The 19,424-nt window shown below is 45.0% G+C and overlaps 1 protein-coding gene across 20 annotated transcripts in view; it reads right to left on the bottom strand.

Annotated features, from left to right (window-relative positions):
- Nucleotides 1–19,424, bottom strand: part of ZNF512 (zinc finger protein 512) — a 70,457-nt gene that overhangs the window by 24,080 nt on the left and 26,953 nt on the right. For 14 of the 20 annotated variants that reach the window (XM_073335369.1, XM_073335377.1, XM_073335363.1 and 11 more), the window contains 7 exons: nt 15,014–15,103; nt 11,169–11,255; nt 9,882–10,006; nt 9,354–9,440; nt 7,813–7,911; nt 5,617–5,784; nt 4,630–4,824 (listed from right to left, as the gene is read on the bottom strand). In XM_073335369.1, the coding sequence (XP_073191470.1) occupies nt 4,630–4,824; nt 5,617–5,784; nt 7,813–7,911; nt 9,354–9,440; nt 9,882–10,006; nt 11,169–11,255; nt 15,014–15,103 (851 nt within the window). Of the gene's footprint in view, nt 1–4,629; nt 4,825–5,616; nt 5,785–7,812; nt 7,912–9,353; nt 9,441–9,881; nt 10,007–11,168; nt 11,256–14,838; nt 14,982–15,013; nt 15,104–15,527; nt 15,716–19,424 lie in introns of those variants that run through there. The other 6 variants (XM_073335381.1, XM_073335383.1, XM_073335384.1 and 3 more) reach the window with 4 other exon arrangements.

Below are 19,424 nucleotides of genomic sequence, written 5' to 3'. Positions count from 1 at the left end.
TCCAATCTTGACTGAAAAAATGGTCAGTGATGGAGAATCGACCACGACCCTTGGTAAACTGTTCCGGTGGTTACTCACTCTCGTAGTTAAAAATCAACTCCCAGCCTTTGGATCATGTCATACCTTTCTCTACTAGACTGAAGATCCTATTAAACAGGGGCACCAAACTAAGGGTAGGGTTCTCAAAACTAAACATGTCCAATTTTTTCAACCTTTCTTCACAAATCAAGTTTTCTAACCCTCTTTTTTTGTTTTTGTTTGTTCATCTCTGGGATCTCTCCAATATGTCCAAATTTTTCTTAAAATGTGGTGCCCAAGACTGGACATATTCCAGCTGAGGCCTCACAAGCAGATCAGAAAAGATTGTTACTTATCTGTCCCACGACTGTTGTTCTTCAAGATATGGGTGGAGATATGTATTCCAATCAAGTATGCAGGTGCCCAGCGCACCAACGTTGGAGAATTTTGCCATGTGGTGGAACTCATGCACTGTCATAACCCCCCTATGGTTATATAAGAGTGGCAGCACGCTGACCCCTCCCTCTCCCCTCAGTTCCTTTGCCCTGAAACCACAGCTGCAGACTCAGATTCAGACGGTGGGTTGTAAAATACAAGTCTGCATCCACATCTCAAAGAACAGTTACCACACAGATAAGTAACAGTCTTCTTCAAGGATGCAGGCAAATTCCTCTCAGGTGATTCACAAGCAGTTTCAGCAGGAGGTGGGGCTTGGATTCTATTTAAACAGTGACTGCAGAACGGTCTTATCAAAGTTTGCATCAGCTCTTGATGCCAGGATGATAGCATAATGTCTAACAAAAGTATGACTAGAAGACCTTGTTGCAGCCCTGCAAATATCCAATATGGAGACCTTGCTAAGAAATGCAATTGATGTCACTTGAGCTCCTATTGGATAAGACTGTAATGACTACGCTGGCATCATCTGAGGAACTCCATAAGCCAAGGTAATACAGGCAGTTATCTACTTGGAAAAAGTCTGAGCGGAGACCAGTTATCCTGTCATCTGCTCAGCACAGAGTCGAAATAATGTACAAAGTGGCTTAGCCCTTTCTAAATAGAATGATAAGCACCATCTGATCTCTAAGGTAGGTACATGTTGCTCCTTCACTCTTGAACATGGTTTGGGAAAAAATATAGGTAAGAAAATAACCCAATTAAGGTGAAAGAGATACTACTTTGGACAAAAATTTTGAGTGTGATCTTAAAGACACCTTGTCCTTGAGAATTGAGTGTCTGGAGGATCTGCCATTAAAGCTTGTGTATTGCTAACTTTTCTTGAGGATGTTATAGTCATAAAGAAGGTCTCTTCCGGAAGAGGAGAGCCAATGAACACGTTATCAGCTCAAATGATGGAGTGCTGCCACCACCATATTAAGTTCCCACAATGGCACAGTTTCCTTCACTGGTGGAAAAAGGCGAACAATACCTTTAAAAAACATCGTCATAGGGTCTGAGAATATTGACTTTCCTTGGATGGGAGGATAGAAAGCTGAGATTGCAGCCAAGTGATTTTGCAGGGTGCTAAGAACTAGGCCTGAGAGTACAGAGTTGCTTGCGAATTATTAAATGAACATAAAGTCTCAACCATTTTGTCTTAGACTATACATTGACCATCAGAAGATATATCCAACAGAGCGTGGAAGCCTCTGGTGCTATTCCTGAATTCTGCAACCACGGTGCTCTTCTTATTGTGACCACTGAAGCAAATAACTTTAGTAGCCATAACAGCTATGTCCAGGACCAATAGAACACATGTCTTAACAACCAGATGGCCCTCCGCAACAAATGCCTTGAACTCCTCTCGAAAGGATTTGGCAATTTGTCTGTGAACTTGGCTACAGAGTTCCAGTTCATAAAATTATATTTGGATAGCAGTGCCTGCTGGTTTGCAATTTACATTTTTAAGGAGGAAGTTGAATAAATCTTTCCGCCCATGAGACCAAACCTCTTTACCTCTGTCCTGGTGCATGGACTTGTACCTTTCTTGATGCAACCTCTCATTGGCTGCTGTCACAACAAGCAAGTTAGGAGCAGGATGTGAATAAAATACTTGAATCCCTGCATAGGGACATAACACTTGCCCATATGCTTTGCCATAGACGTCAACGGGTGTTCCACAAGGTCATGGCAGGTTGCAACAGTGCTTTGCTAATAGGGTGAGCTACTCCCCCTGGGATTGAGGACAGAAGAATGTCCACTAACTTGTGAGTGTTTTCCTGCACCAATTCAGTCTGATATACCCAAGGCTGAAGCCAATTGTCTCAGGAGCTCCTGATGTGCCCAGAAGTCCTCAGGTACTGGAAAGGAAGCATATGGTACTCAGGTGTCATCCGGTGATGATGACGACGAAGAAAGGAGGTTCACTGGCCTTTCAGTGCAGTACCAGACCCTGTGCATGTGTCTGAGGCTGCGCAGGTTCCGAGGGGTCATCCTCCACCTAAATTTGCACCTGGGCAGCTGGCACTGACCACTGTCGGAAGACAGGATACTGAGCTAGATGGACCTTTAATGTGACCCAGTCTGGCTGTTCTTATGTAGGTGGCCAGGGAGGTGATGCCATGGATTTGTTGGGTGATCTTGCCCTGGAGTGGGTTGAAGATCGGGACCTTAAGGAACAAGAACGTCCCCTGGACTCCACGATGGAGATGGGCAAGGAATCAGTGGCCAGTAAACGGGGGGCCGAGAGTCCCTTTCTCTGCAGCAGGGAAAAAGTCCTGGTCAGTATCAGCAGGAGGTCTGGGCTGTCTCTACACTGGCATTTGAAAGACAAAGAAGTAGGGAGGACGACGACCTTGAGCTTGACCTAGATGAATACCCAGAATTATCCAGAGTTAAGGGGGGAGCAACCCCCAAGGGGCAAGGCACCATCCAGCCTCCTCGGAGGTCCAACATGGCGGTAACATCAGTCCTGATACCGGTACATAAGTTGGTGCTCTGAAGACTGGTAGAGGCAATACACCCTCTCTTGGTACCGACGCCAAACAAGGCATTGATGCTGGGGTCAGTACCGATCCTCATGACATGGTTTGCATGAGGATCGCCGTTGGTGCCGAAGCTGACTGCTCTGCCAGTGAAGTGAGCTGTAGCTCACGAAAGCTCATGCTCAAATAAATTGGTTAGTCTCTAAGGTGCCACAAGTACTCCTTTTCTCCTTTTCTTTTTGCGAATACAGACTAACACAGCTGTTACTCTGAAACCTGCTCTGCCAATGAACCCCTTGGCACCGGTGAAGGCGCCAGCCTCAACTGTACTCAAAGCCATATGTAGTGCTGGTGTCTGGGACACCTGTGTAATTAACCCCGATGGTGGGGTCATTACTGAGGAAGTCGCAGCAGCTGAATGTTCCTAGATAACTGGAGAATCAAGAACCAAAAGGCATAGCAGATCTGATACTGCCTGGTATGCCAGAGGCATGAACACTGTTAACGTCAATGCCGTCACTACTGGACTCAATGGATAATGCCAGAGTCAATGATACAGCGTCAAGTTGATGTTGCCTGGTACCAGAGGACAGGCAGAAGGCCCAGTTCCACCACACATACCTGAAGAGTCATGGTGCCAGTGTGCACGGATTCTGGCAAAGGAAGATGATGCTCCCCAAAATCTAGAGTGACTACAGTCTGTTTTATTGGTCCTTTTTCTCAGTGGGCCTGAGTAACAGTCAACAATCCCTCTTCCTCAGAGTCCGGACAAGGAACATCAGCTCGTTGTGGCTCCGATGACGTCTGAGGAGCGGATACTATTTCTGGTGCTGATGCAGGCCTCTTGGCCTGCCCCATCAGGTGCTGCTTGAGTGTCAAGTCCCTTGACACCTGCGTTCTTTTCTTGAAGACTTGCAGACGAAGCACGTCTCCCAACCACAATAAACACTATGTGCGAGGAATCGCTATTAGGAATAGCCACCCCACACGACAGATAGTGCTTGAATCCTGATGAAGGCATTCCACCAAAAAACCAAGCTATTTAATCTAACTCACTATTCTAACTAAGGTACTACTGGCTAACAAACTACTATAATTATTTACAACTAAATCTCAGAAGACTGAGGCATGAAAATCAATGTGAAGAAACGCCACACTGAGCGCTCCGACTAGCTCTGGGCAGTGAGAAGGAAATTATAGGGATCAGAGAAGTACCTCCCTTATATAGCCATGGCAGGGGCTATGAGGGAAGCGTGTGAGTATCACTCCAAGTGTACTGCTAGGCAATATTCTCTGATTTCAGTGCACTAGGCATACACACACTTTTTTGGAATACATGTCTGCAACTACTCAAAGAATAGTTACCTCCCATGTTTTACATGGATGTAGTAACAGGAGTCTTCTAAGAATATCTGCATTTTTTGCAAGTGCATCACACTGATGACTCATGTTCAATCTGTGAGCCACTATAATCCCCAAATCCTTTTCAGCAGTACTACTGCCTAGCCAGGTATACCCTATTTTATATAGTATCATAAATCAGCTCTTTCCGCACCCAATCAGTTACTATTGGCCCATTGCCTGGAACCAGAAAGCACTATAAAGTGCCATCTCCTAGGCGCCAGTGCAGGATTCTTCTACTGTGCAAGACTTTTTGCGAGAACAGTCCCCACCCAAAGCCTTATACCTTCCGATCATCTGGGACAAGGTCCTGTAGAACCTTCTTCTTAGGCCACTCCTTGGCCAGCTCTTCATTAGCTAGCTCGTGAAGGTAATAGACTGCCACCTTAGCAGATTTTCTCTGGACTCTGCCTGCACTACTGGGCTCCAGGGTCATTTCCTTCAGACTCTCAGGCCTCCCTTCTTCATGGAGGAAAGTGACCTGCAAGGAAAGGCCAACAGGGTGAGCTCTATTCATCAGATCCCACTTAGGCCACACTTGAATGATCCATCAAGGTCCTTCAGACCAGGCCAAAATGCCCTATCCCAGTTACTTCCCCTCAAAAAACTCAGGCACAAGAGTACCCTGGAGGCAGGAAAAGACTGTGAGATCCGTGTATCAGGGCAGCTGTGGGAAGAGAGCTCTCTGCCCAGACATGACACAAAGCTTGAGAGCACCTGGGCTCAGAAAGAAACCAGAGATATGTGCCTTGGATGGGCTGATACACCTCACCCCCATTTCTATTGAACACTGCAGGAACAACATGCATTCTGGTTCCTGTCCTGTCCCAGAGATGGATCTCAAATCTGGAGAAAAAAAAAAGAGCAACAAGCAGCTCTCACAGGACATCAAACATGCCAGCACCATACCCCCATGGAGGAGGGTGAGGGGAGCTGGGGAAGGGTTTGCTGCCATCCAGACTACTTATGTATCAAGCTCTGTCCTAGCTGCAGAGCAGCAGAAGTCTCAATCACAAGGGGAGTATTGCAGGTTCCCCTCCCAGATGAAAAGGGATCAGGAAGGAGGATTCTACTTGAGAGGCAGGAGGAGGCTGCCTGCCCCTACAACACCGTGAAGCATGAAACAGATGGGACTAGGCTCTCCAGTGTACAGTGGGCCCAGGGAGATCAGAATCAATTGTCCAAAGTGGGCAAATGGAAGAGTGGTTTGGAGAAAGAGAGAGGTCACCACACATAGCTCCTTTTTCCGACAGCAATGGCAACTCATACTTACCGGCCCATGCTCAGACCTAAGGTGATAAACAAGCCCTGCCTTTGACTTGTATGCTTTCCCACAGTGACGACATTTCATGGCCATTTTCTCCAACTCGGAGGCCTCCTTCCCACACTTTTTCATATGGTACAGGTATCCCATTATGCTGGTGAAGCTGCCTGTACACCCCTGTCAGTGCAGAAGAGAAGAGTATGGAGCCAGAGCTCTGGCACACATGGCAGACCCCATCCCTGGCTGGCAAAGAACAGAAATAACCCTACAGAATCTGAAGAAGCTAATGGTCCATCCAGGTTGGGCTGATCGCTCCCTAGCAGCTGCCAGCCTCAGATGTTGCACAGGATATCATAAAACCCCCACAATTCACATCACTGTGTAATACTCTCCTGGGGAAAACATTCATGGCTATATGAAGGAGCCCATTGGTCATTGTTTTCCCTCTTTGCCTCACTGCAGATGCCACCCTTTTAAAGCTACGGAGCTAGGTAACTACTTGGCAGCTGCAGAACATTACAGATGTTCAAAGGGGCAAGAAAACCTCCAATGGCAGTGACCACATGAAGAGATACCAATATTTATGGCACTGTGGAGAACTGGGAAGTGATCACAGCAATGAAGTACAGCTGCCAAAATGAAGTGCTTGGGGACTAGAGGCATTCTACACAATAAATACAGAACACCCACATTAGACCAGTCAGTGGCTTGCTTCAATATCCCCTACCAGTGAGCTCCACGGAGTAGTTGCATGCTACATAAACACACATTTACTTTTGTCCATTTGAAATTTTCATTTTACAGTGTAACCCCCACACCTCCTGGGTGTGGTGCTCTGTCCCATCTAGTGGCACTTAGGCCACTTAGAGAGATTAATGAGTCTGCTCTACAGCCTTATCTAACAGCTATATGGCTTTTAGCTCATGCAGTAGAGGCTCATGCACTAAGCTCCAGAGGTCCCAGGTTCGATCCTGCCTGTCGACGACCAGGGTCTGTCAGCGTTACATTCTGTTTGATAGGGCAGGATAAAACATGGTCAGCCCCATCAACACAATCCATTGCTCTAAATACCTCTCATACCTCCTTGTACTCTTCCAAATGAAGCAGCCTCATGATCAGATTCTGCCTGTTGTTATAGCCTATTTACACCATTACATCCCTTTGTGGATTACCACTTGTGTAAAGGAGTTCCCCCCCACTGGCATTCAGCTCTCAGAACAGCCCTATGCCACGCTCTCACACAAGAGGGACAGCACAGAATCTGGCCTGAGTCCTTAATTCCTCTTTGGATGGTGAATTCCTTTGGATGGCAGATGAAATTCAATGTCGATAAATGCAAAGTAATGCACATTGGAAAACATAATCCCAACTACACATGTAAAATGATGGGGACTAAATTAGCTTTTACCACTCAAGAAAGAGCTCTTGGAGTCATTGTGGATAGTTGGAAATCTTGTGCGGAAAGCTTGTGTACGTTGTCTCTTGCCAATTTATCTCAGCCCCTACCCAGCCAGATCACCTACAGAGGCAAGAGGGGCTGTAGGTCTACATTGCTCATTCAGTTATTGACCTCTTTCAGATTGTAGAGGTGGGCTAGGCAATTTGTGGTGAAGTACACACCTGCTCACTGAGAATGGAGCTGTAGCCAAAGTTGATCCAAGCCATAGTACTTCCTAAGTATTTTACTCGCTCTTTTGATCACTGCTGCACATTAAGCAGATGTCTGTTCTTTTCACAATTACCTCTACATCTTAAGTTTTCAATAGATTAATAGAATTTAAGGCCAGAAGGAATCATAATGATCATGTAGTCTGACCTGCACAAAATATGCCAGAGATGTTCATGCAGAAATACCTACATCAAGCCCTATAATTTGGGTTGAGCTACAGCCCACCAGAACCCATCATATCCCTAGGTAGGAGGTTACAATAGTTCAGCGAGTGCAGATCATTTAAATCATTCCTTCTAAACATACGTCACCTTACATTTGTCAATTTTAATCCCTTCTGCCATTGTGCTGTCTACCTGGTTACCTAACAGCATGAGGTTCTTCTGAAGAGGCCCATTGTCTTAAAACCATAACCAGAGCTTTGGCACAGGTCCCACTGACTGGCTCTTGTAAGTGTGTCCAGCAGACATCATGCAGTACTCTAAACTCTGGCAAAGACTGCTGCTTCTTTTGGGACACAAGATACTGCAGCTCACCTCCCTCATACACTTTAGCTTTCCCATTCGCTTCAGCACCTTCCGGAGGCGGTCTCGTTCACACTGCTCATCTAATTCACCTCCCTCCTTCACAACTGGCTAAAAGCAAAGCAGAGAGAAAAAAGGTGAGCATAGGGCTCTCAGCATTCTGTAATTCTACATTCTGGGAATCTGCTCCATAATCCAGCTCCGTAATCTAAGCACTTTCTAAATCTATGGCTGTGTAGGAAACATTCCAAAAGTAACCTGAATGTATCTGATGATGCGATCTCTGCTTAAGTCTGCGGACAACTGAATAGCTTTGAGAGAAATGAACTGTTCCATTCATCCCAGTGGGGTGATAACTATTTCACAGGTGATCATTTTAACATCCAACTAAAGGCCCCCACCCTGATGAAAAGCCCAGCCAACCTACAGATGCTGGGAAGAGGAGGATATAGGAGAACCTTAGAAGGGTGCTATCCCTGGACTCTGGTTGGGGTGCCAATATTCATATCAGCCTCTGACTCCCAGGTATTGGATACATTTCAAGTTGCCCAGCTCCCTCTGCCCTCCAGAGAGGAGGAGCATTCTCTTTCTGCTGTTCCCATCCTGTGAGTTAAGGGGCAGGGCAGGCCTCTGCTACTCTGCATGCCTGCAATCCCCCCTCCCTTTTCTTCCATTGTATCCCCTCCTTCCTTGTGAATAACTCCTGCTGTCTCAGCTGCTGCTCAGAGCTTCTCAAGCAGTAGCAGCATGAAAGTGATACAATTCCCACTTGTTTCACTGCTGTCCTCAGGGTTCGGAACAGCAGTAACACAAATGACAGTTTTGTTGGCAAACTCTGCAGCACAGAAGGACAGCCCTACATCAGTTATTTATTCTATTAGATACTGTGGTGATAAACACGATATAAACAACGAGTGATAAATTCACCAAGCCTAGGAACGCTCTCTCCCACTCTTCTGAGTGACATCTCCCAAAGGGTCTCACTCTTCACTGCCAGAACTAGAGACACAGGCTTCTTAAAGGTGACTAAAGGGGGAAAATGGATTATGCCCTTTGTGTATCTTTATGCAGGATAAAGGAGGACTGAAAGGTGTTTACTGCTTGCTTTTTACTTTGAAAATGTCAGGATCTCAACTAGTCTGCTCCGTTATTGCTGGATGACTCTGATCTGTATTTTACAAAACCTCCCAGCCCTTTAGCAAAGGGGTGAGAATTAGAGTGTCTTAATTAATAATCAGATCATTTCTTCTGACTTTTTTTTTTTAAACAGAGTATTTGATAAATTTTAATAACAAATACACACCCGAAATAGAAAGGCCCTCTCATCTTTATCAGCTGTCACTTGCCTAGCATTTCTGACATCATAATGCTACTAGTTTTCCAGGTATTCAGTCTTTCAGGAAAAACTGGTTAGATAAGACCTGAATTTTTAAAGGTAGAAAATGTTTGACAAAACCACCACCTTTCAGTCTCTTTGTGCATCAAAGGAGCAACAAAGGGCTCTCTGGCCTGGAAGGTCAGGGCTTCTGCTAGACGTACAATATCAACGTTACCAGGTTGTTGTGATCTGCCATGATGTGGTATTTCATTCCTGCCAAAGACCTGAGCTGTTTTCCACAGTGATGACATGTGAACATTTCCTACAAGTAAAACAAGAATGCAGACTGCATTAACACAAACCTCAGATATTGGGTGACTGTTTAGGAGAAATGGGGCAGCAGGCAGGGAAGAAAACCTTGTGTGGGTCAGATAACTGCACACTGAGAAAAAAAACCCACCATGCATTTGGAAGTCAATGAACAGACTTTAGAGGGGTATAAAGACTAGAGAAAGAAACAGGGTAAGAAAAAGAGAATGGATAGGTCTCTGCCCACTTTCCTAAAACCACAAGTAACACAGAGGAAGGAGCAGCTGACTACACTGATTTATAGACAGGCAAATGGATACCTCTCACATTAACACGATAGAAGGAAATTATGTGGTTCTTAATGGTCTGAAGGTTGTGTACCTGCTGGCAGGTACTGTGGTCATTAAGCTGGGGAATAAAGGAATGGGAGATGGTGCTAGTCTGTCTCTCTCACCTGTCTGCAATTGGCCATATGTTTCTTCAGCCCCTCTACAGTCTTCCTGACAACAGCTCTGCATGTTGGACAGGTAACTCTGCCCTTATTTAGGATCTCCAGGTACCACTGTTCCTCCACACTGCCTGTCAGATCACAGGAATGGAGGAAGAAGAGGAGGAAAATCAAGAACAAAATGAAACACAACTTAGGTTTTCTCTAGCTTTGGCAGAAGTGCTTTTCTTTAAGTTAATGGTTTGATTGCATTGCTGGGGAACAAATTCCCCATTCTACTAACTAAATCTGAATGTTGTGTGATCTCCTCACCCTCCCCAGATCATTTACACTGGAAACTAGGAAGGGGGCTGAAGGAATGAGGATTTCTATGTGATTTCACTGTACATTAATAAATGGCTTTGCTACTTCACGCAAACATGAAATTGCTCTAGAAGACCATGCCACACAACAGGCAAAAAAAAGCGTACGGACAGGTGTGGCCTCTTGGCCCCTTTCTGAGAATTAGCAGGAGAAGTTTCAGCTCCAAGGATTCTCTGGCCTGAAAATGGTTTCAGAGAATGAAAGCCAGAACTGGAATCCTTACAGCAATGTGCTCCAATACAGTTCCTCCTTATCTGTAACTCTAAAAGGTGTCCTCTTGAGACAGGGGGGAGGCTGATGAGAATCAGACCATTAGATGGACCACTGGTCTGACCCAGTATGGCCATTCTTATGTTCTTAATCATAAGTCCTTCTGAATAGGAGCTGGGAGTTGAGTGGGTGTAGTTGACACTCCACTGGTCACTCAGCTGATTATAACAAAGGCTGAACGTTATATGGTCCAACATTCTAGAACAAGGGTGTTACTGTATGGTTACAGAAGGGGTTGCTTGAGCCTCTGGCTATCAGGCTATGGCATGGGGTGACTTGTAGTAATGCCTTCATTCTGCTGAGTGAAAGAAATATGAATATTTTGCTGTTGTCTAGGCTGAAACCAGCTTGATGTATTTCTGCACAATTCAAGAAGTGATTCCCTCCCCAGGCACCATTGTACATGCACTGCCAGTACAAAGTCTAAATTTCCATGCCTTAGAAAGGGAATGTTATCATAGAATAGGTTTAAATGACAGAAAGTGGTAAAGAGCAACATGCTGCAACCACCACCATTAGGTATTCCTACAATGTCATCGGGTCCAAACGACGATGGTATTCACACTCCTTTGCCAAAAGCAAAGTGACTGAGGTCATAGAAAAACATTACCACACAGAACTACATTCACCTCTTACCTAAACACTGCTCGTCTCTCTTACCTGCTGCATACGTTGGTGGCTCTTTTCGCATATAACGCCCTTTGGATTTGGGATTTTGTTGCACCCCAGCTCGTTGCTTTTTCCTTGCTAATGTAAATAATGAGAAAATCTGTGAAACCTAACTCTGCAAACCCTCAGTCATAAACATAAAGGGAAGGGTAAACACTTTAAAATCCCTCCTGGCCAGAGGAAAAACCCTTTCACTTGTAAAGGGTTAAGAAGCTAGGATAACCTCGCTGGCACCTGACCAAAATGACCAATGAGGAGACAAGGTACTTTCAAAGCTGGAGAAGGGGGGGAAACAAAGGCTCTCTCTGTCTGTGTGATGCTTTTGCTGGGAACAGAACAGGAATGGAATCTTAGAACTTAGTAAGTAATCTAGCTAGATATGCATTAGATTCTGTTTTGTTTAAATGGCTGATAAAATAGCTGTGCTGAATGGAATAGATATTCCTGTTTTTGTGTCTTTTTGTAACTTAAGGTTTTGCCTAGAGAAATTCTCTATGTTTTGAATCTAATTATCCTGTAAGGTATTTACCATCCTGATTTTACAGAGGTGATTCTTTTACTTTTTCTTTTATTAAAATTCTTCTTTTAAGAACCTGATTGCTTTTTCATTGTTCTTAAGATCCAAGGGTTTGGGCCTGTGTTCACCTATGCAAATTGGTGAGGATTTTTATCAAGCCTTCCCCAGGAAAGGGGGTGTAGGGCTTGGGGAGGATTCGGGGGGGGAAAGAAGTTTCTAAGCGGGCTCTTTCCCGGTTATATATCTGTTAGACGCTTGGTGGTGGCAGTAATAAAGTCCAAGGGCAAAAGGAAAATAGTTTGTACCTTGGGGAAGTTTTAACCTAAGCTGGTAAAAATAAGCTTAGGAGGTTTTCATGCAGGTCCCCACATCTGTACCCTAGAATTCAGAGTGGGGAAGGAACCTTGACACCCTCATTAGACAGAGAGTGGAGCTCATGGGGCAGGGGCCCTATTCAAGCTGCTGGCTTGGCAGGCAAGGACTGCAAGGGTCAAGTTCTCTCTGCAGAGGACTGAAGTTTACTTACTGATTTTAAAATGGAGTCCATTAGCTCAGCATCCAAAGCTAGTTAAATATGGCTCAAGAAATAAATACTATAAAACCCTACTGCACAAATAATGGAGACGTAAAAGGCGTAGTCAAGAGAGTATGTGATCTACAGGACACCCTGAAGTTCATGCAACTGGGGCTCTAGCGTGCCCCATAGGACGCAGGTTCCATAGGTGGGGATTCTTCTCTGAATCCTACACCACATATCCCAGAGAATAAGCAACAGGAACACACAGAAAGAGCAGCCCAGGAGACTACTACCACTATAATAGGATGTGGGGAGAGAAGCATGAAAGGAACATAAAACTGGAAGGGACCTCCTGGATCATCAAGTCCAGTTCCCTGCTATAGCAGGAAACCCATGATATAATCCTGTTCAGAAACTTACCAAACTCCATTGTAAAACTAGTTAGGAGTAGTGGGGAAAACATCCTATTAGGAGGCTGCTTCAGAACCTCACTCCTCTGATGGTCAGAAATCTTCTAAATATCCTCCCCAAATTTAAAAATGGTTAGTTTATATCCATTTGTTCTTGTGCCAACATTTATCCTCCCTGATATTTACCCTTTTCATGTATTTACAGAGTGCAATAATATCCCCTCTCAGCCTTCGTTTTGCTAGGCTAAACAAGCTAATCTTTTCTCATCTGCTCTAGTCAGATAGGTTCTCCATGCACCTGATCATCCTAGTAGCCTTTCTCTGCACCTGTTCCAGTTTCAACTGATCTTTCTTGAAAATGGGTGACCAGAATTGTACACATTATTCCAGAGGAGGTATTACCAGTGCATTGTACAAAAGTATGAATACTTTCCTATCTCTTCTGGAAATATCTTGCTTCATGGCTGCGTGAACACTGGTGGCTTGTGGTCATTTTGTGATCTATATATACACCCAGGTCTTTCTGCTCCTTTGTTTCCAAATTAAGAGTTCCCGCTTTTCACAGAAATTTTTATCACTTTTTACTATTAAATTTCATCCCATTTCTATTTTTCTAGTCCTCAAGGTCACCCCATTCTTCTTGTGTAATATTCCAACCCTCCTGTGTACTGACAATGCTTCCCAACTTTGTGTCATCGGCAAATGTCATTAACATACACCTACTTTTTGACCTAAGGTAATTAATGAAAATAAGCAAAAGAGACTGTTCTGAAGACAGATCCTCGAAGAACTCCATTAGTTACCTCCTCCAGCCGAACAGTTCTCTTTTCAGCACAACCCATTGACCTATCCCTTTTAGACATTTCCTTCCTCACCTTACAATTCCCATATCAATTCCCATATTCTCCTTCTTACGTAAAATTCCTTACTGAAGTCCAGATAGACAGACAAAGTAAATGCAGTCGAGCCAAAGAACTCAGTCATCATATCAAAGAAAGATATCACGTTAGTCTAGGATGATCTACCTTTGTAAACCCATGTTGCATTTCATCCCCTTTTCCATTTACCTCCATGTCCTTAATTATTCTTTCCTTCAAAATTTGTTGTAAAGCTTTGCAGACCACAGACGTCAGACTAACAGGTCTAGAGGTGTGTGTGTGTGTGAGTGTGTGTGTGTGTGTGTGAGTGAGTGAGTCACTCAGAGGCTTGCTATGTGAAAGCGGTCACCAGTACAAAAGTTTGAGAATCACTGTGCTAGATTAAAAATCCTTGCTACTGGACTTGCAATTTCATGTCCCAAGTCACTCAGTATTTAGGGATGGAGATTATCTGATCCCCTGATTTAACTCTTTGTTTCCACCTTGGATGTGGTCATTTCCATTTCTATAAACTCCCTTCCACTAGCCATCCTGCCTTTATTCCCATGTGCTACATTTTCATCCTTACTGAACACTGAGGCAAAGGTTTAGCTTTTTGGGTCATACCTAGATTATTCTTAATCTTTCCTCCTTCCATAGTGGCTCCATTTCTTGTCTTTTTGTTCTCTTTTATTTATAGGTCTAAAGAATTTTGTACTGCTTGTTTTAATTTCCTTTCAAGGTCTAACTCAGCCTGACTTTTGGCAATTCTCACTTTAACCCTATATGTTTTGATCGCCACGACATACCTTTCTTTCCTGATCAATCCCTTCCTCCATTCCTTTCAGGGAACTAATACTAAGGCCATTCAATGCTTCACAAATCATAACCAACATTTTGAACTGTACCCAAGGGCAAGCAGCAGGCAACTGCTGTCAAACTCCTCTGACAGGAGAAGTTCACCTCACTCAAGGACAGATGCTACATCCTGTGCCAGCAGAAGCTTCTAGACTCTTTCCAAGGAGAGCCCCAAGTACAGCACAGTGAACTAATCTTTGAAAAGAAAGCAACTAATGTAGTAATATTTTAATTCTATTTGCTCGATTCAGGGATGTGACTAAGACATTTCTTATACTTCAAATTCAGCCCCTGTTTTAGGGAGATTACTTTCCTGAATATGGTGCTGTACATTAAGACTGAAAAGAGCACTGCATTTCAGCGTTTCCACAGCTCTAGCTGAGAGCATAATAAAAGCTCTGCCTTTGCTATAGCACAGCCAAGCCAACACCATAAAAAAACTACTTATTGGAATAACTTATCAGTGAGCACATGAGAGACAAGGTTACAAATTATAGCCTACCTCTAGTCCTGAGTAACAAATAATGTATTTGACACCTTTTGGCTATTTGTGAAATTCTTGCATTTGTAGATTTTCCAGCAAACAATTCTTGCCACAGGACTCTTTGCTGCTTTTACAGATCCAGACTAACACAGCTACCCCTCTGATACTAGGAACTACAAGCTATTCATATTACCAGGAACTTTCTGCTTCTTTCTGGAAAACTCTTCATAATCTTCATCATCCTCTCGCTCAGATTTCCTCTTCCCCCTGGAAGGTGATTCTCCTGTGAGGTGTCAGAGAATGAAGACAGGTCAGTCCTGCTGAGGCTCGGCGAGTGTAACATCACACCTAGCCGATCTCCATCCGTTGCTTCAGTTTCCCCTTATCTCCAATGGTGCTCTCTCTGTGTTCAACATTGTTTGGCTGCTGAGGTGACTTAGCCCCGTGGCCAAGTCCCAAAAAGTCCACACCCCTTCTGGGATATCAAAGTCCAAACCAACACAAAGCCAAAATAGTCTTCTGCCCTGCTATTAAGCTGGGCACAGCCTTTCCTTCCCAAGGGTCTATCTTCCCTTCCAACCCTGCCCTTCTCCTGGGCTCAGCTCTAGCCCCACCTGGGCTCTGTTCAGTCTCTCTATCCTCCCCTCGTTCTCAGGGGTCATTACATCTCCTTGCTAGGCAGCAGCATGGGGGAAACTCATATTCACCTTTTCAATGCATTCCCACTCCTGTGCATTCCTGTGCATTTTCAATGCATTCCCACTCATTTTCAATGAGTCGAAAGAATAGTAAATATGGCAGGCGACCAGCTTGGCTTAATGGTGAAATCCTAGCGGATCTTAAACATAAAAAAGAAGCTTACAAGAAGTGGAAGGTTGGACATATGACCAGGGAAGAGTATAAAAATATTGCTCGGGCATGTAGGAATGTTATCAGGACGGCCAAATCGCACCTGGAGCTGCAGCTAGCCAGAGATGTCAAGAGTAACAAGAAGGGTTTCTTCAGGTATGTTGGCAACAAGAAGAAAGCCAAGGAATGTGTGGGCCCCTTACTGAATGAGGGAGGCAACCTAGTGACAGAGGATGTGGAAAAAGCTAATGTACTCAATGCTTTTTTTGCCTCTGTTTTCACTAACAAGGTCAGCTCCCAGACTGCTGCGCTGGGCATCACAAAATGCGGAAGAGATGGCCAGCCCTCTGTGGAGATAGAGGTGGTTAGGGACTATTTAGAAAAGCTGGACGTGCACAAGTCCATGGGGCCGGACGAGTTGCATCCGAGAGTGCTGAAGGAATTGGCGGCTGTGATTGCAGAGCCATTGGCCATTATCTTTGAAAACTCGTGGCGAACCGGGGAAGTCCCGGATGACTGGAAAAAGGCTAATGTAGTGCCAATCTTTAAAAAAGGGAAGGAGGAGGATCCTGGGAACTACAGGCCAGTCAGCCTCACCTCAGTCCCTGGAAAAATCATGGAGCAGGTCCTCAAAGAATCAATCCTGAAGCACTTGCATGAGAGGAAAGTGATCAGGAACAGCCAGCATGGATTCACCAAGGGAAGGTCATGCCTGACTAATCTAATCGCCTTTTATGATGAGATTACTGGTTCTGTGGATGAAGGGAAAGCAGTGGATGTATTGTTTCTTGACTTTAGCAAAGCTTTTGACACGGTCTCCCATAGTATTCTTGTCAGCAAGTTAAGGAAGTATGGGCTGGATGAATGCACTATAAGGTGGGTAGAAAGCTGGCTAGATTGTCGGGCTCAACGGGTAGTGATCAATGGCTCCATGTCTAGTTGGCAGCCGGTATCAAGTGGAGTGCCCCAAGGGTCGGTCCTGGGGCCGGTTTTATTCAATATCTTCATAAATGATCTGGAGGATGGTGTGGATTGCACTCTCAGCAAATTTGCGGATGATACTAAACTGGGAGGAGTGGTAGATACGCTGGAGGGGAGGGATAGGATACAGAAGGACCTAGACAAATTGGAAGATTGGGCCAAAAGGAATCTGATGAGGTTCAATAAGGATAAGTGCAGGGTCCTGCACTTAGGACGGAAGAACCCAATGCACAGCTACAGACTAGGGACCGAATGGCTAGGCAGCAGTTCTGCGGAAAAGGACCTAGGGGTGACAGCGGACGAGAAGCTGGATATGAGTCAGCAGTGTGCCCTTGTTGCCAAGAAGGCCAATGGCATTTTGGGATGTATAAGTAGGGGCATAGCGAGCAGATCGAGGGACGTGATCGTTCCCCTCTATTCGACATTGGTGAGGCCTCATCTGGAGTACTGTGTCCAGTTTTGGGCCCCACACTTCAAGAAGGATGTGGATAAATTGGAGAGAGTCCAGCGAAGGGCAACAAAAATGATTAGGGGACTGGAACACATGAGTTATGAGGAGAGGCTGAGGGAGCTGGGATTGTTTAGCCTGCAGAAGAGAAGAATGAGGGGGGATTTGATAGCTGCTTTCAACTACCTGAAAGGGGGTTCCAAAGAGGATGGCTCTAGACTGTTCTCAATGGTAGCAGATGACAGAACGAGGAGTAATGGTCTCAAGTTGCAGTGGGGGAGGTTTAGATTGGATATTAGGAAAAACTTTTTCACTAAGAGGGTGGTGAAACACTGGAATGCGTTACCTAGGGAGGTGGTAGAATCTCCTTCCTTAGAGGTTTTTAAGGTCAGGCTTGACAAAGCCCTGGCTGGGATGATTTAACTGGGAATTGGTCCTGCTTCGAGCAGGGGGTTGGACTAGATGACCTTCTGGGGTCCCTTCCAACCCTGATATTCTATGATTCTATGATTAACACAAAGAACTAGGCTTTCTGTCCCCTGGAGTGTCAAATGGCCTGTCCCTCCAACCCACTGCCCTCTTCCTAATCTTTCATCCCACCCAGATGCCCCCCCAACACTCTTTTATACAGCACTGACTCCCAGGGCTGTTCTCTCTGCAGTCCCTCTATGACTGAATCACAAGCTCCCCTTATTTCCCCAGCATGCCTAGTTTAGTCATATGACTTCGCTCATTCCCTCCACCTGGGGAGGCAAACTAAAAGTATGGCATAGGTGCAACTGAGCCTCAACCCTCTTAAAGGGCCAGCTTACCCTAAGACAGGAAGCAACCATTGTGCGCAAGTGGGAGGCAAGGAGTACAGCTGACATGAGAGTCAGCAAGAATAATCAGAGATCTGAAGAGTAACATCACAAACCGCTCACAACCAGGTAAGCAGTAACACAGAACAGCCACATGCACCTTGGGGCCTTATGAGGAACAAGGCTGAAGACCTGGGCCCTGTCTACACTAAGAAATAACAAGTGGGTCACCCTGTCCAACCCTCAGCTGGAGCTGAAACTGATTTGGTGGTTAGTTCAGACCAGAAAGAGGAAGTTGTTAGGTTTTGGATGAACTCCTTCTGTAATGGATACTCAACACGCTTTGTCCCTGGGTTTCCTAGTGGTTGAACCGCATACAAGCCTAGTCAAAGGGAGGCCAAAGGAAGACTCAACACGTGGGGAACACTGAACCAGTGGTTGTTCTGTCAGGAAGGCAGAATTTTTTGCAGGACCTTGAAAGGACTGGAAGTACTGCATTGCTCCCCGGTTCTACGCAGAAAGAGAGAAGCAACACACACCCCACTGCCAGAACCAAGAGGATGGAGAATGGACTGGAAAGTTTGAGAAAAGGAGTATAGAGCAAACTCTTCCAGAAGGTGTTTCTCTGCAATATCCATGGAAATTGGGGCCAAACCAGGAGAAAAGATGCAGGAAGGAGCCCCTTATTTGGGATCCTTAGGCCCATATCCAGAACAAGGAACTGGCAACCAGCACCTAAAACTGACCCTCAGCTGCTGCTCCCCAAATTTCCAGTCAGGTCCCCACTAGTCATGCTGCAGAGACTGCTACAGAGTTTGTATTAGCTCATGTAAATCACCTGCCCACCACAGCCACTCTCAGGGGGAAGCTCCTCATCCATCACAGAAGAGATTTCAGGAAGACTCATCTGACCACCCACTACTGCCTAGTTTGCATTCTGCTTGCTGTAAGGTACTGAGACACCAAGAACACAGACAGGCCTCCCCCACTAGGGAGATGGTAGAATCTCCTTCCTTAGAAGTTTTTAAGGTCAGGCTTGACAAAGCTCTGGCTGGGATGATTTAATTGGGGATTGGTCCTGCTTTGAGCAGGGGGGTTGGACTAGATGACCTCCTGAGGTCCCTTCCAACCCTGATATTCTATGATTCTATGATTCACTTAGTGCACTGGGGGAAGAAACCCACACACAAGACACACAAATGCTGATGCAGCACACACACAGGATCTTTCCTCTCAAAAATCAGGGTTGCCAACTCTCATTGTTTTAGCATGACTCTTGTGATATTTTGTATTTGTCTTGAAGTCCCAGCTCCTGGAGTGATCCAATCACATGAAAATCTCTACTTTCATGTTAAAAAAAAAACAACAAGGTTCTACTTTCATGGTTGCACCGCAGTGGACTGTAAGAGCTCAAAAACCAAAAAGAAATTGCAAAGAAACAAAAGGCTTTTTTTAAAACATGATTTTTAAGCCAATTTCATGATATTTGAATGCCTGGGGCTAGCAATACTGAGATTTTCCCCCTG

The sequence above is a fragment of the Lepidochelys kempii genome, chromosome 3 (genome assembly GCF_965140265.1).
Source record: "Lepidochelys kempii isolate rLepKem1 chromosome 3, rLepKem1.hap2, whole genome shotgun sequence".
NCBI lineage: Eukaryota > Metazoa > Chordata > Testudines > Cheloniidae > Lepidochelys > Lepidochelys kempii.
This window is presented reverse-complemented; position numbering and strand designations above follow the sequence as displayed.